At 41.9% G+C, this 16,537-nt stretch overlaps 1 protein-coding gene across 1 annotated transcript; it reads right to left on the reverse strand.

Annotated features, from left to right (window-relative positions):
* Positions 1–2,416: 2,416 nt before the first annotated feature.
* LOC137650136 (uncharacterized) lies at positions 2,417–15,856 on the reverse strand. Its single transcript, XM_068383282.1, has 2 exons — positions 15,723–15,856; positions 2,417–6,307 (listed from the first exon to the last, which is right to left on the reverse strand). The coding sequence occupies exon 2, from the start codon at positions 6,283–6,285 to the stop codon at positions 3,232–3,234; it is 3,054 nt and encodes a 1,017-aa protein (XP_068239383.1). The 5' UTR covers positions 6,286–6,307; positions 15,723–15,856; the 3' UTR covers positions 2,417–3,231.
* Positions 15,857–16,537: the final 681 nt, after the last annotated feature.

Consider the following 16,537-nt stretch of genomic DNA (forward strand, 5'->3'; position numbering starts at 1 on the left):
AAGCAGGGAGGGACTCATTCGAGGAAGTTGTTCGAGATCGCAAGGGACCTCCTCATTTGGTCAAAAGATCGAAAGCTCACGCTGGTAACGAGGCTCATTCAGGGCGATATGAATGTCATGGCAGATCGCCTCAGCCGGAAGGGTCAGGTCTTCCCCACAGAGTGGACCCTTCACAAGAATGTTTGCAGCAGACTTTGGGCCCTGTGGGGTCAGCCAACCATAGATCTATTCGCTACCTCGATGACCAAGAGGCTCCTCTTGTATTGTTCTCCGATTCCAGACCCAGCAGCAGTTCGCGTGGATGCCTTTCTGCTGGATTGGTCCCATCTCAACCTGTATGCATTCCCGCCGTTCAAGATTGTCAACAGGGTACTTCAGAAGTTCGCCTCTCACAAAGGGACACGGCTGACGTTGGTTGCTCCCCTCTGGCCCGCGAGAGAATGGTTCACTGAGGTACTGCAATGGCTGGTCGACGTTCCCAGGACTCTTCCTCTTAGAGTGGACCTTCTGCGTCAACCTCACGTAAAGAAGGTACACCCAACCTCCACGCTCTTCGTCTGACTGCCTTCAGACTATCGAAAGACTCTCAAGAGCTAGAGGCTTTTCGAAGGAGGCAGCCAGAGCAATTGCCAGAGCAAGGACGACATCCACTCTCAGAGTCTATCAGTCTTAATGGGAAGTCTTCCGAAGCTGGTGCAAGGCCAATGCAGTTTTCCTCAACCAGTACCAATGTAACCCAGATTGCTGACTTCCTGTTACATCTAAGGAACGTAAGATCCCTATCAGCTCCTACGATCAAGGGTTACAGAAGTTTGTTGGCAGCGGTTTTCCGCCACAGAGGCTTGGATCTTTCCTCCAACAAAGATCTACAGGACCTCCTTAGGTCTTTTGAGACCTCAAAGGAACGTCGGTTGTCCACTCCAGGCTGGAATCTAGACGTGGTCCTAAGGTTCCTAATGTCATCAGGATTTGAACCCCTCCAATCAGCCTCTTTTAAGGACCTCACATTAAAAACTCTTTTCCTCGTGTGCTTAGCAACAGGTAAAAGAGTAAGTGAGATCCACGCCTTCAGCAGGAACATAGGTTTCACATCTGAAACGGCTACATGTTCCTTGCAGCTCGGTTTTTTGGCTAAAAACGAGCTTCCTTCCCGTCCTTGGCCTAAGTCGTTCGAGATCCCAAGCCTGTCCAACATGGTGGGGAACGAACTGGAGAGAGTACTTTGCCCAGTTAGAGCTCTTAAGTACTATCTAAGAAGGTCAAAACCATTACGAGGACAATCAGAAGCCTTATGGTGTGCTATCAAGAAGCCTTCTCTACCAATGTCTAAGAACTCAGTTTCTTACTACATCAGGCTTCTGATTAGAGAAGCAAATTCTCATCTGAAGGAAGAAGACCTTGCTTTGCTGAAGGTAAGGACACATGAAGTGAGAGCTGTGGCTACTTCAGTGGCCTTCAAACAGAACCGTTCTCTGCAGAGTGTTATGGATGCAACCTATTGGAGAAACAAGTCAGTGTTCGCATCATTCTATCTCAAAGATGTCCAGTCTCTTTACGAGTACTGCTACACCCTGGGTCCATTCGTAGCAACGAATGCAGTAGTAGGCGAGGGCTCAGCCACTACATTCCCATAATCCCATAACTTTTTAACCTTTCTCTTGAATACTTTTTATGGGTTGTACGGTCGGCTAAGAAGCCTTCCACATCCTTGTTGATTTGGCGGGTGGTCAATTCTTTCTTGAGAAGCGCCAAGGTTAAAGGTTGTGATGAGGTCCTTTAGTATGGGTTGCAGCCCTGTATACTTTAGCACCTTTGAGTTGATTCAGCCTCCCAAGAGGAACGCTGCGCTCAGTAAGGAAGACGATCTTATTAAAGGCAGAGTAACGGTTCAAGTCGACTTCCTTACCAGGTACTTATTATTTCATTGTTATTGTGGATAACTGATTATATGAAATATGGGATACTTAGCTATCCTTTAATCTTGTACACTGGTTTTCACCCACCCCCCTGGGTGTGAATCAGCTACATGATTATCGGGTAAGTTTAATATTGAAAAATTTTATTTTTATTAATAAAATAAATTTTTGAATATACTTACCCGATAATCATGATTTAATCGACCCTCCCTTCCTCCCCATAGAGAACCAGTGGACCGAGGAATAATTGAGGAGGTGTCAACAAGAAGTACTTGAGTACCTGGCCACAGGTGGCGCTGGTAAATACACCCCCTTCTAGTATTGTGATAGCTGGCGTATCCCTCCATAGAATTCTGTCGGGCAACGGAGTTGACAGCTACATGATTATCGGGTAAGTATATTCAAAAATTTATTTTATTAATAAAAATAACATTTTTATTGAGAGAGAGAGAGAGAGAGAGAGAGAGAGAGAGAGAGAGAGAGAGAGAGAGAGAGAGAGAGAGAGAGAGAGAGAGAGAGAGAGAGAGAGAGAATATCTCTTTTTATAACTAAAATGCAAACCATATTTTTCTTCATGTATTTCATGTTATCAAATATTTCTCTAACATACTAAATGTTAGAGACTTTCTTAACAATTCTTATGGGAAAAATCTCTATCATATGGGTTTATTACCAAATAGTGGAACTGTGTAGTCTCACTCTACAGGAGGGTAACTGCGTACAGTCCTACAGTTCTCGAGATACAAGACCCATTGGACAGAATATTCGCATCCATGAAGGAAAAAATTTCACTCTACCACATAGATCATTTCTATGCGCTTCTACTGTTAAACAAAAGCACTTGAAAAACCTAAACTAAAATACACACTTAACACAAGCAAAGTAAAAAGATCCAACAGTCAGGAGGAGCAGCAATGATTACGCCCCTACTCTTTGCGGCCAAACAAAAGCGACGTGATACAGTCGGGCAAGCAGGCAGCTTCCCAACCAACAGTACCTTGTTAGTTTCATTGGCAGATACAGTTTGTGCTAAAGACACACTCCTATTTAAAGGACGATGGTTTGTATATGTGAAGGAACAAAAATACAAAAGTTATATTTATCTTTTAGGGAAAGTATTTTGTAAAATTAATATGTAATCTTTATACATAATAACCTATCAAACTACAGATTAAAATCTCATAGATAAAACTGTAACAGAGAAATAACAATATCCAAGCTACAAAATAAATACTAATAACAACCAGTTATTGATACAATCTAGTAATGTACACGTATATGAATTTGTTAATCAAATTAACAATTTCGAAATTAATTACATTGGACTGGGCTCAAGAAGAGCAATAACAGCCTCATCTAATTCCACTTGCCGGCTAGTTTCTATAGGGTCACTATCTCTATCATGAACAATGTCCCTTGAATATGGATGTTCTGCCCTGTGATTTTCCTGAATGTGCTGTTGAAGTTCATGTTCATTTTCAAAATTGACAATGGAACCTGACTCTGACCAACAGCTTGCACAGTTCATGAAATTAATCTTATGTGATAAGGAGATGTGCTTCATTAATTCAGTCTGACTAGTACAAACAAATGGGGCTGAAGAATTCTCCGATATACATCGACTACACAGAATCGATTTTGAATCCTTATTTCTAATAATCACTTTCTGACACTTTGGTGGCTTTGAAACTAAAACAGCACCTGGTAGAATAGATATGTCCGGCTTTTTATCAATATCTTCAACCTGAAGGCTGTGAAAGTCATCATTATCTTTGTGCTTAAACACTTTCCATGTCGATAAATTATTACTATAAATAACAAGTTTTAACCTCCAACCACATACAAAATGGGAATGATAAAGTCTGGATACTCCCTGGGCACTTTTCATCTTCAATTCGGTTGGACGGGAGTCATTATGTTTAATTTGATACTGATAACAAGCACTACACATGAGTTCACCATTTAAAGAATACCACTTTGGTGTGCTGTTAGTGGAACAGTTTATACACTCTTTAGTCGGAAACTCTAAAACACAATGACAACCAGGACACTCTGTTCCTATTGCTGTATTTGCAAGGTCTTTCAATGGTGTACCACACTGCGCTTTACACTGAGAACTTTTGGATGAACAGCTTATGTACATGGTCACTGCTGGAAATGAGCCTTTTTCTGCCATTAAAGGATCAAGCATGTAAGTTTCATCAAATCTGTGTGTTTTTCCCCACTTTTCATTTTCTGTTATAATTGCATTTCCATCATAAAGGGACTGCACCCCTTTAGCCATTACTATTCTCTTCCTAAAATCAAAATCAATCTTGTCAAAGAAGTTTTTAACCTCATATCCAACAGATAGATCTCCATTAGAAATCCAGTCTTCTTTTGGAGGCTTGGGAGTCATTTTTTGTTTTTGATTTTTCTTTTTTTCCAACTTCATTTCATATTTACTGCGTACCCAATCAGTCGCCTCCTTAGACACAAGGAATTTCTGTATTACGCTCATAGTCTTTAAATCACCCTTCCCAGCAGATGAACATGCAAAGCCTCTATAGATCCGTTTCCCAGTCCTTAACTGACATTCTAATTTCAAAATACTACGTTCTTTAATATAGTGAATGATAGGCTTTCTCAAAATCAGATCATCAAAGTTTGCATGGTTCAACTTCTCATCAGAGAGGTTCATTTCTGCTCTGGCATTATTGATAACAAGGTCACGAAACTCCCTACTGTTGATATAAGCATTGATTCTTTTTATGGCATTACCATCGTGCTTCCCAGCAGTTGTACACCGAAATTTTTTGGTCATTACTGAAGGGCAGCCTCTAACATAAATCCGCAGCACAAGATATCTGATCTTCCTTTCAAATGACAATTCTGGGTTTTTAATGAAGTATCCTTGAACATCATCTGGGAAATCTAATATATTACACGTCTTGTTCTTTCTTAGCCTTGTGTTGGGGATCACAGATGCATTTCTGAAGGTTTTACTTCTAACCCATTCTACAACTTTAAAACTGTTAAGAAATTCTGTAATGACATACATGGCAGCCTGATCACCTTTCCCCGTACATTTGAACATTTTGTATAAACTCCTTCCATCTTTCATTGTTAGCTTAAGTCGAAAATGATCTGGCTTGCAGAAGTGTACTACAGGTCTACATGCTATCAATTCATCTAAACCACTTGAATTAAATTTTGACTCAGGCATACTTGACATGAGATCAGGCTCAGTTTTTATATTGAGAGAACTTTCTGAATGAATTTGTTTGGATTCTTTTAATAATGAATTGGAAAATTGCTTTCCATACCCAATAGATGTTTCAGTCTCTGGATATCTCATAAATTCATCATAAGAGGCAATATTATTGAAATTAACACAATCATCAACGACCCACGAACAAATGACCAAACGTAAGAGTTTTGAATACTTACTAATATCCTGGAGGTACTTGAAATACAGGCTTTCCTCATTTGATATACCCATGACAAGTGACAGATAGGTATCATACTTCATAAAAGCAATCACCATACACACAATAACTGCTAAACCTGATGCAGTGTCACAATTTTGAAGGGGATAGAGTGGAGAGCATTCTGAATCACATGTGTGGAAGTTGTCATCATTTGGAGGATGACACAACACAGTGTGAAATATTGATGGGCAATTTAAATTTGACAGTAACTCTTTCAGTTTATAAGTAAAATTCATAGGCATGTTCCAACCAAGGGTATCGGCATACATCAAACTAAGAGAATCAAAGTCAAATACAGCTAAAGTAAAATGTGACTTGCAATCATTATCCGATATATCCACAAAATAGGATTCTTCATCCTCATCTCTATCAACACAAAGATACATTATTAACTGATTCACAGGGAACCTACTTTGTATAATTTGAGTCATTCCTTTTTCATCAGCAAGAAAATAATTAAAACTAAAGCAAAAGTTACTTGAAAAGTCTCTATTCAATAGGTATGCTATTTTTCTAACCACGCCAAGTGAAATACAATTCCTGCCAATCAGAGACATCAAATCTGAAACTTCTAAACCATTTGAACCAATACCAGAATCAAGATGACTGAGAAATATCTGGAAAGTATCCAACTCAGGTTTCTCTAGTAGGTTTACACTCTCTAGAACTGAAATGTCACTTAACCACTCAGCAGGCGACACACTAGTCTCTTCCTCTTCAGAGTAATTTGTGAGAGTTTTTCTTGTTGACCTTTTAGGCTTTGCTGGTTCCTTACTATGCTCTGTTTCACTGTTAAACCCCCTCTTACGTCTCTGAGAGCGTTCTCGGCCCTCATGTGGCAAGGTACATGTTGAGCAACAAGATGTTTTACGCTTTGGTACTCTTTTTCCAAATTCCATGATCAAGATGGGAACACCTTATCTGAAATGAAAACAATCTTAAGTGAGATGAACCAATTTTGGTATAAAAATAACTCATGCCATTCCTGATTAACTAGTGGAAAGGTTACTTGAATCAATTAAAAATGTTTTACTATATTTAAGTATGACTCTCAAGATACTAAAACCTATTTAAACATTGTAAACAAATATCTTATCAACGCATTATAATACAAACATATAAGAACAGGGGTACATACAAAACGTAAAAGTTAAAAAAATTTCACAGCATAGAAAGCTTTGCTTTATACAAAAATAAGTACAATGGAAAGGATAGAAACAGTCTTTCACCAGAAAACAATTGCTTCATCCTTCAACTGTAAACACCACAAATTTTAAAAGTAATTTGTATTTTTTCTAACAATAAAAACATGAATTCTTTATCATGTGTTTACTTTTAGTTTTGCTAAATTTGGCTGTTGAAATTTATAATGAGGTGCCATATTGACCTTCACCTAGGGTTTACACGGTGGTCAAGGCAGAAAGTGAAATTTGAAGGATTTTGTTTTGTATACAGTAATTAGGAGAAATACACATTATTTTTAGAATTTGTAATTTGTTCCTGCACTAATTCAAACCTTCATCTTTAAATAGGAAACTCATCCTTAGTAGGATGGAAGCCCCTTTAATCATACTGGCTGGTTTAAAATTCCTTGTTGTCAATACTGTAAACTCAGACCTGACAGAGGTGCAAGAGTGTTGACTTCTACCTCCTACCAACACCTAACAGATTCTCATGGGTTAGGTTTGGTTTCTCTCCGCAGACTGACGGTTGAGGAAGAATCTATACCCTCAGAAGGATATGATATCACAATGTATGGCCTATTAAGCATAATGTGCATACATTCTAACCAACTTCCCCTTGTAAGGAGGATGGGAAGATATTTCTACACCATACTTATATAGAACAATTGATCAGTACAAAAGCTTACCTGCATCAATGTCCTATCCACTAGATAACAGCACAACTGCTGCATCCTAAGGGAGGGGAAGGAAAAGAGGGAAATAGCCAGACAGTCCGTCTCTTAACCGAGACTAACACTGTGACTGTTATATTACACAAGATGCTACTTGTCCTGTATGGAGCTAGGTATGGTACACAACCTTCTGAACAAATGCCACGTACCAACCTTCTGAACAAATGCCACAGGTTCCAATGAAAACATAACAAGACCTGTGAGTATACTCCTGTAAATAGTGGGCTGTAAAGATTGTCTGGCACTTCCAGACTCCGGACTTTAGCTCTTGTGCCACTGACAGGTCCTCCCTCAAGGCTAGGGTTGATCCGATATTCTGGCTTTGTGTGACTGAATCTGGGCGTGATCCTCTTGCCTACTTGTGAAAGAGTGTGTCCAATCATTCCACGAAGCCAGAAAGAAAATGAGTTTCAAGTGCAGGATCTCCTTTCTTTACTGAAAGAATAGTTGTATTGTCCTCCTCTGAAACAAGAGGTTAAATCCTTCTGGTACCCACTTGTCACCTTTGTAGGGAGGAGATAATGAAGGATTGACGTTGTGGCTGACAGGATTCTAGATACTTACCTAACACTCCTGGAAAACATATGGCATTTTCCTACGCTTCGCCTTGGCTTCCTGGGCTTGGATGGGTCCATTTAAGAGACCTGAGGGTTTGTCAAACCCTCCAAGCAACTTAGGCTTTCTATGAGGTCAAGATTGCTCCCTTACCCCTACTCCTCAAGTATCCTGTCAATTCTTATGAAGAGTCCAGATCTGAATTCAAGTTGAACATTTTTTAGATTGGGGACTGAGCAGTATATTTACAGCAGAAATTGAGGAGCTTCTCCAATGAAGGAAGATGAACGAACATCTAATCTGAGTTCCATTCGATGTGTGGTTGATTGGGAGCGATCAGGGTCTCTGCATTAAGTGGTTGTTCAGAAATTGGTGAAAAAAGGTCAGGAAGGTGTGAGAGTCCAGAGTTCCTAGAGATGTTGGAAGGCATTTTTGAACTTTGTAATCAGCCTAAGACTAGCAGAATCATGGAATACTCTTGTTCCACTGCATAGCAAGAAAGTTGAGCGATGGTGAGAACTGAAGCCATCACCCGTGAAATGATGTAGGGATAACCTAAAACCCCTACACAAGGACGACTATCGATTAAGTATGTTTGCCCAACCTGTGCTCTTGCCAGAAAGAACTTTGTACAGCTGCATCCCACCTTCTTCTCACAAGAGTGCACCAGCTTGAAAAGGGTTTGTGAACGTGGTCCCTTCGTAACTTAGGACCCGATTGGAAGGGATGTTGACCATCATTTTTTCCAACTGCTCTATCATACACTTTGAAAATCCAATGAAGTAGAGGCAATGCAAGCATTCCCAGTAGTTTGAGAAGCAGGTGTATTCCTTCAGTTGGTCACATCCTCTAGACAGGAGGAAATTCCTCCATTATGTCAGTGAACAGTAGATTCTCAGAGAGGAATACTTTACTCATGACGGAGTTTGTCATGCAGCTACTAAGGTAGATCATCCCATATTTTGATTGTCACCAAATCTGTAGATAAGAGGAGCACTGGTTATTAACCTGTAAAACTTCAGAAACTATAGGTGATCAACGCGACCCGTCAGTAGACAAGTGCTGATTGATAGAGCTAAAAAGAGACTAATGTAAACACTTAGGAGTGGTTGCCAGTTCAACGCCCTGGCCTTTGAATTGGTAGATACAGTACTAATCTCAAAGACAAAGAGTTGACAATCTCCTACAGGACAGAAAGAAAATTGGTAGATACAGTACTTATCTCAAAGACAAAGAGTTGACAATCTCCTGCAGGACAGAAAGAATGGATCCTTTGGGTCTACAGGGACAGAATGGTCATCATGCTTATGACACATGGTACGCTAGTAGCCCTGGTCATCCTGAATGGCATTTGGGAACCAAGTAGGGAGACCAATAACTGACCTACAATTTTCCGTTGACTATTCAATTCTTAAGAGGAGACTAAGAGTTAGTAAACCTTTTCAGCAACTCTCCTGTCGCTTATGTTTCTGCCAGTAGGGGCAAGTTCTGGTATATCATGAGTGAAATCAGCAAGAAGGTCTGGGAAGATGTCAGTGTTGCTCCCCATCCTGCTTGGCATATACAGTACCTGCTCATAGGAGCTGCAGGAGGTCACTGAATTTCATGATCATTTCTGCCTTTCCTTTCCAAGGGAGGAAGAGCCTGGAGGAGAAGAATGGACCTGCAGGTCACTAGAGTCATCCTCAGTGGCTGCTAAAGGCGTTCTGAAGATCTCAGAATAGTTATCCTTGAAGGGCCTGATCCCTTAGCAGTACCTGATCACTGGAAGAGGAGGGCCATTTGCACCTTCCTCCACCAATACCCCGTGATATCCACACTCTCAGTGGGAACCAGCCTGCAATTCTTGTTCTGTAAGGGACGTAAGCTCTCATGACTGCAATCTGGCAAAGAGGGAGGCAACCATATTAATTTTCACTGAGTTTTGAATGGCCCATGGGGCTTCTGAATGGTGCATCAAGACAGCTATGTTCTAGGTATTTGATCTGATCAAATCCATGCACCTCCTCCAACTTGAGCTTTGACACACCCTCGGTTGTAGTGCAGAGTGTGACTGAGACTGAACCTCAATGTATCATGGAGGCTGGCCATAGAATTAGCTTCCATGGGAGCAAACAATGGTGTCAGAACGCCGTGTCCTTATGGTCAGATCTCCATCAAGGTCCCTACAGTCAGTGTGTATTACCTCCTGTGCTGGATTTGGTGCCCTTTTGGTTTCTGGCAATGAAGAGATTCCTCAACAAACTCTTGGAAGAGCCTATTGCTGGTCTGTGGCCTGGATATTTGCCACTATCTCGAAGGGGGAGCTCCTCCGTAGGACCTGGAGATCATGGGCCTTTGAAGGTGGGAGTATTGGTTAGACTTCTTCCAGTGATCAGTCGTTCTCTTGACATCATCTGTGCTGACATCGAATTTGGAAATCTGATTACCTCCGACTTAGGAATCTGCCAATGGCATTTCTCAATTATCGAGTGCCTGAGAATCAGGAATGTTGCCATCGACTTCATGGTGCTCTCCTTAGACCAATCCTTGGTCTTGAACAGGTGTCCAACCGACCTCAACCATAGATCCAGCCGCAAAGTTGCCTGCATGGCAAGCTTCACGACCTTCTCCATGTTTAGGGCGTCTACAGCTGAGAAGATGAATAGGAAACTCGAAAGCCTATTACAAGAAACCCCTCTTGTAAGGACTTTGATGGCAAGGTCTATAGGAAGTACCGAGAGGGTCTCGTCTGACACTTCATAATACAGTGTACCCCCTCAGTTGGACGAAAGGAGGTAGAAGCTTGGAGGAGGCACTAGCATGAAGAGAACTCTAAGTACTGTACTGGCTATCTACGCAAAGGCCTTCTTCCTGGACCCCTTCAACTGTTTAGACCAGGGCAAAGCTGTGCTGGCCTTGGAAGGTTTCTTGGAACTGTAAAGATGGTCCAGTTTGGTGTCCTTGCACTCGAGGGGCAACAGCTGAATCGTCCAGGCTATTAATAGCCCTCATGTAGGCCAGAACCTGCCAAAAGGCATAGTTGGACTCCTGCTCCACCTTCATGTACCTAAACTAGCTGCCCTCAGAAGATAGTCTTCGTTGATCGAGTCCTGGTCATCATCCACACACGAGCTCTCACCAATTGGAGCCCGGGCTGGGTCGTAGTCAATAACGTACCTGTTGTTGCCGCTGCTGAAAAAGAAGCCCCTTGCTCTCCTTCTGGGGGAGAAAGGAACTCCTCTAGCAGGGAAGGGCTTGCGGTCTCCCTGCGTCAACTGGAGTCAGGGACGTCCTTAGGAGAAGGAGCTGGAGGGGGTTGCTTTAAGACTGTGGAAGTGCACTGATCTGGTGGAACGACCTCGATGGGAGAGAGATGGTAAGACGAAGTCAATGAGATCTCTAGGGGATCTTGAACGCCGTCTTGTACTGGGGTGAAGAATATCTCACGGAGGGGGGAGTCGGATTCCTGTCTCCTCCATTTCTTCATCATCATGACCAGTCATCTCCAGTTGAGAAAAGTCCTGTTGGACTACCTCCGCGGTACCCGTGGGGACACGTCTCCTGGACTTAATCGGGAAGACTATCATCCCAGGCTACCAGTCCTTGGGTGGCTCTGGAACTGCAGACCCAAGTTAACGGTCGGACAGCGGAGAGGATGCCCTCGACCTGACAGTCTTCTTTAATAGAATATGGGGAGAACTGGTGGAAGTTGCTGATAACTCATTACTTGAGAGAGCAGCTCTGGATACCACCAAACTCACTGACTTCACCAAAGCGTCGAACCATGGAATATCCTTCTCGAAGGATGGGAGCAAGGACAGCTTCTCACTGGAAAGACTATGGGGTGGTGAACGGCTCCTGGAAGTCTAAGGTTTCGGCAGCTGAATTGGAGAGGGGTCGTTACCTGGACATAAAAGAACTGGCACAGCCTCTCACTCTGGCTTGAAAGAAAGAGATGGAGAACATGAAGATTTAGGTGAGCTTTCTTCTGGATCATGATCTCCACTCTTCTGGATTGGTAAGAATGGGACTGGTCAGCTGCGTTCCACTGAACAATCCCTCGCTGGGCTGACACGTGGTACCCGATTCTCATGCTCTGGTGAGTTGGCAAGTAGCTAGGTCGCTGAGCGCTACTCGACGCTCACAAGCTGAAGATGAAACACGAGCATGGGTTGTATCACAAAGTACTGACGAAGGTCTGGGTGTGGGAGCGTCAAGGACACGTACAGGTGGGCGATCACGTGCGGGCTACAGGTCGTGCTCAGGAAGTCTTGAATGAGAGGAGTCACTAGCTGGCAAGCGTCCACGAGCAGAAGGATAATCTCGTTCTGGATGACGATGACGAACAGCAAGGAAACGCGGTGCCTGGGAGTGTGCTGGACTGCACTGGCAAGCAGGAGACTGCTCACTTGCGGAAGCATGGCGGTGATTAGGGGGTGATTCATGCGCTGACGTGCTCCTGGATCTGGAACATAGAGACTGGTTGCAAGGGTCGTCTGGGGCATTTGTTCTATCTCCGCTGTAAGGCGAAGCTGGAAACCGATGGGTAGTGCGGCGCGGTCTGTGCTCTGGCAAAGTTTGGATTCCCCTAGAGAATGGCAAGCACTCCTGGACTCAGGAACAGGCTGGAGTGAGTTAGACTCTCGTCGAACTTGTAGGGGGCGAGCAACATCTCCCAGAGAACCACGCTCTGAGGGGCTGGAGAAAGGTGGATGTGAAGCCGGGCGCCGTCTCGAAGAACCACGTGGCGAAGAACACTAAGGGAGGACATATCCCACAAACAGGAAAGGTGACCACCCCCCCCAAAGGAACAGGAGCATGCCTCGAACTTTGGCCCCCCTCCATAAGCTGAGCAAACTCAGAACAAAGGGGAGCTCAGTTGTCAGTAGCAGGAGCTGCAGAGGGCAAAGGAGAAGAATCTGGGCCTGGCAACATACTGCTGGCAGCAGAAGCAGGGAATTCCTCTGGCACAAAGCCTTTAAAGGAGGATCCAACACCACCACTGAGGGAGCAGGTGTACGCTTCCTCTCTGCTCCCAACTGCAACAACTCCACAAGACTTTCTTTCGACGGGGGACCAGCAACACCAAGAGAAAGCGAAAGTTGTAATAAATCATCCAAAAAACAAGGAGTTAAATGGTCAACACTCCTATTCACTTTGAGGATGACCCAGGAGGAGAAGAATCCCTCTTAGAATTCTTACGCCACCGTCCAAATCTCTCCCACTGGGAGGAATATCACTCCTGACACAACACAAGTTTCATCCTACGCACAAGGTCGTCCTCGATAGGCCCGACACAACGAATTGGGGTCGGTCTTGATCGATAACATGTAGGTCCTGCATCTGCGCTCTTCAGGCGCTGGACACGTGTGAATGACAACCGTAAAAAGTCACACTCACACCTGAAAGTAAAAAGCAAAAAATGCAATTAGTCAATATGGCACTCAGTATGGAAGATGGAGAGAGATGAACGTTCACTCTCAGACAAGCCAAAAGAAAAAGTGACGAAACAACACCGGTGTGTGTGTGTGAGCAGGGTAGCTGGTACTACTCACTGCTAACTAACGATTGGTAGTTACACTTCACTAAAAGTCTTATGGCTGGTCTTCCAGCTTTGCCGAAAGTATATCCCTAATGAAGAGCAAGGGTTTGTATTTAGTGTCGGAACAAACATTCAGTCAAGTTTAGGTTAACGAGGCGACAGTACTTTATTACGCATTGGCGGCTGAAATCAAACTGGCTACTAGGTGAGCCGGCAGTGGGGCAGACACTTTGTTATGATTTTAACAACTGAGTTTTCTAGCTTTGCTGAAATCATACTCCTTTTAAAGGATGGTTTGTATTTATGTAGGAACAACTATGAATTATTTTAAAATTTAGGGTACAGTAGGTTCCTAAATGAATACAAACCATCATCCTTATCCTTATGAGGGAGGAAGTGCTCAGCCTTTGTACATCAGCAGACAGTTCCTCCTGTGTGCATAAAAAATGGACATCAACTAACCTTAACTTTCCCCCCCCCCCAACCCTACCTACATACCTAATAGGGAGCTGATGCTCCCCTGCGACTCCCCTTACATTGCTGCCCTCTAAGTCAGCCATCACCATACATACAGGTGGCCGCTATCATACATAAACCCTGTAAGTGATCATGAACCAAATTACTAGCTACTCCATTTCTACTTTCCTTGGAATTGTCAAAACACCTAGTCCTGCCCACTTCTTAATGGTCTGTGCATTGAGATGCCACAGGCATTAGGTTAGACTTGTACTGAGAATAAATGGTACCAGTCACAGGAGAACCTATGTCCTTGTCTGAGATAATTTGCCCAAATGGATTTGTCACTATTATAAGAAATAAGTTTATTACATTCGATCCATCCTAACCCACTTGCCATCATCTGACATCTGGCTGTTCATAGCAGCCACGAATGCCCAACAATCAAGATCAAGAAAGGCAGAAGAAAGATAAGTAAATTCCCAGAAGTTTCTACCTTTCATTCTAGAATTAGTTGAAACTGTCAATCCCAGGCCAAGGGGGGATTTATGGTATACATACGATATTTAAGATAGGTAGTAGGTTGACCAGGGCACCAGCCACCCGTTGAGATACTACCGCTAGAGAGTTATGGGGTCCTTTGACTGGCCAGACAGTACTACACTGGATCCCTCTCTTTGGTTATGGCTCACTTTCCCTTTGCCTTCACATACACCAAATAGTATGGCCTATTCTTTACAGATTCTTCTCTGTGCCCTTACACCTGACAACACGACCAACAAACCTTCTTCACCCAAGGGGTTAACTACTGAACTATATTTGTTCAGTGGCCACATTCCTCTTGGTAAGGGTAGAAGAGACTCTTTAGCTATGGTAAGCAGCTCCTCTAGGAGAAGGACACTCCAAAATCAAACCACTGTTCTCTAGTCTTGGGTAGTGCCATGGACTTTGTACCATGGTCTTCCACTGTCTTGGGTTAGAGTTCTCTTGCTTGAGGGTAAACTCGAGCACACTACTGTATCTAATTTCTCTTCCTCTTGTTCTGTTTGAGTTTTTATAGTTTATATAGGAAATATTTATTTTAATGTTGTTACTGTTCTTAATATTTCATTTTTCCTTGTTTCCTTTCCCCACTGGGCTATTTTCCTTGTTGGGTCCCCTGGGCTTATAGTATACTGTTTTTCCAACTAGGGTTGTAGCTTAGCAAATAATAATAATAATAGCATTGGTGTAACCCCCAACATATATCCCTAAAACACCAGAACAACCCTTGGAATAGGACTGATAGGCTAGAGTGCATCTGACACTTAAAATTAATTGTTACAACAATTATAAAATCAATTGCTAAATAAAATATAAAATTCATTGACACCAATAATGCTTAATATAGCCTTTCATGTCAAAGTTTATACATAAAAAGTCTTTTTTCATTATATTGCTATAATATAATATATATATATATATATATATATATATATATATATATATATATATATATATATATATATATATATATATATCAGAGTATTAATAAAGATATGGCTATTTCAACTTAGTATTATCAAGAAAATTCATTGACGCAGGTCAAAGTTTCTATGTCAAAAGCAACTCCCTTCAAAATTATATTTCATTTTCTGGAAATATATATTCATATCTGAAAGCAAGTCAAAGTTTACTAAAATCCATCATATTATCAAAGATATGTGCATGTATACAGAAACTAAATTATGAAATTCCCGCGACGGATTCATGGCCCAGACCGAAATAGCCACCCTCGTCAACATCGTCCATTTTGAAAACAACACAAAAGGGTCACTTCTTTGACATCTCGGTTATTCCTTTGGAAACCACTGAAAAACTACTACTTCGTGTTCATTTATACTTACCACAGTATCAGTCACGACAATGTGCAAGTGGGCATCTGCTCTAAAGGTAAATCTGATCACAAAATGTTTACAATAAATGGAACAACGTATTGTTGAAGGGATGTGACTGTACCACCTCCTCGTGACGTCATGCACGTAAACAACAGATAGGAATGGAGATATTATTGTTGAATTTATTTTCTACTCATTCTAATATGAGGCTATTTTAATGTGTTTATATCTGTAGAACTTGAATATTTATACTCTAATTTTAATCATTAACGGACATTTTATTACACCAAAATCCTGTTCCAGGTTTCTTCGTTGCTCTCTCCACAACAGATTATTTCGACTGGATTATCATACATGAGTCCTAAAATTGCCATTTTTCAACTAGAATGATCGTACACAGTTTCAATAGAATTATTAAGGAGTTACATGATTGACTTATTCAAAATATATTAGTATAATTGTTTAACTAATCGCACATATGTATATATCTAAAGTGTGTATCTTACATCGTACTGGACTTAAAATAATCGTATATGTATGATAATTATCGTACGAGTAGCACCCTGAAAAACACTTTGATTGTGGGCACAGTACTAGAAGAAGCAGAGTAGGTGCAAAACTCTGAAATTGCAGAAATTTCATCATCATTAGTTAGTGCCTACACAGACAGCACAGCTTGCATACTTTTACTTCTAACTTCAAGGACCTTTCTAAAACGCTGGGCTACACCTTTAGTTAGTGTTTCTAAATTCCCCATTTCTATGTCATTGTTGCTAAATTTTCTTAACTTATTACAGGTAGTGATTGTGTGTTCTAATAATTAA

The sequence above is a fragment of the Palaemon carinicauda genome, chromosome 11 (genome assembly GCF_036898095.1).
Source record: "Palaemon carinicauda isolate YSFRI2023 chromosome 11, ASM3689809v2, whole genome shotgun sequence".
In the NCBI taxonomy this organism is placed as follows: domain Eukaryota; kingdom Metazoa; phylum Arthropoda; class Malacostraca; order Decapoda; family Palaemonidae; genus Palaemon; species Palaemon carinicauda.

Excerpts from the sequence above, each read along its gene's own strand:
- LOC137650136 (XM_068383282.1), bottom strand. The coding sequence starts at position 6,285 with ATGGAATTTGGAAAAAGAGTACCAAAGCGTAAAACATCTTGTTGCTCA.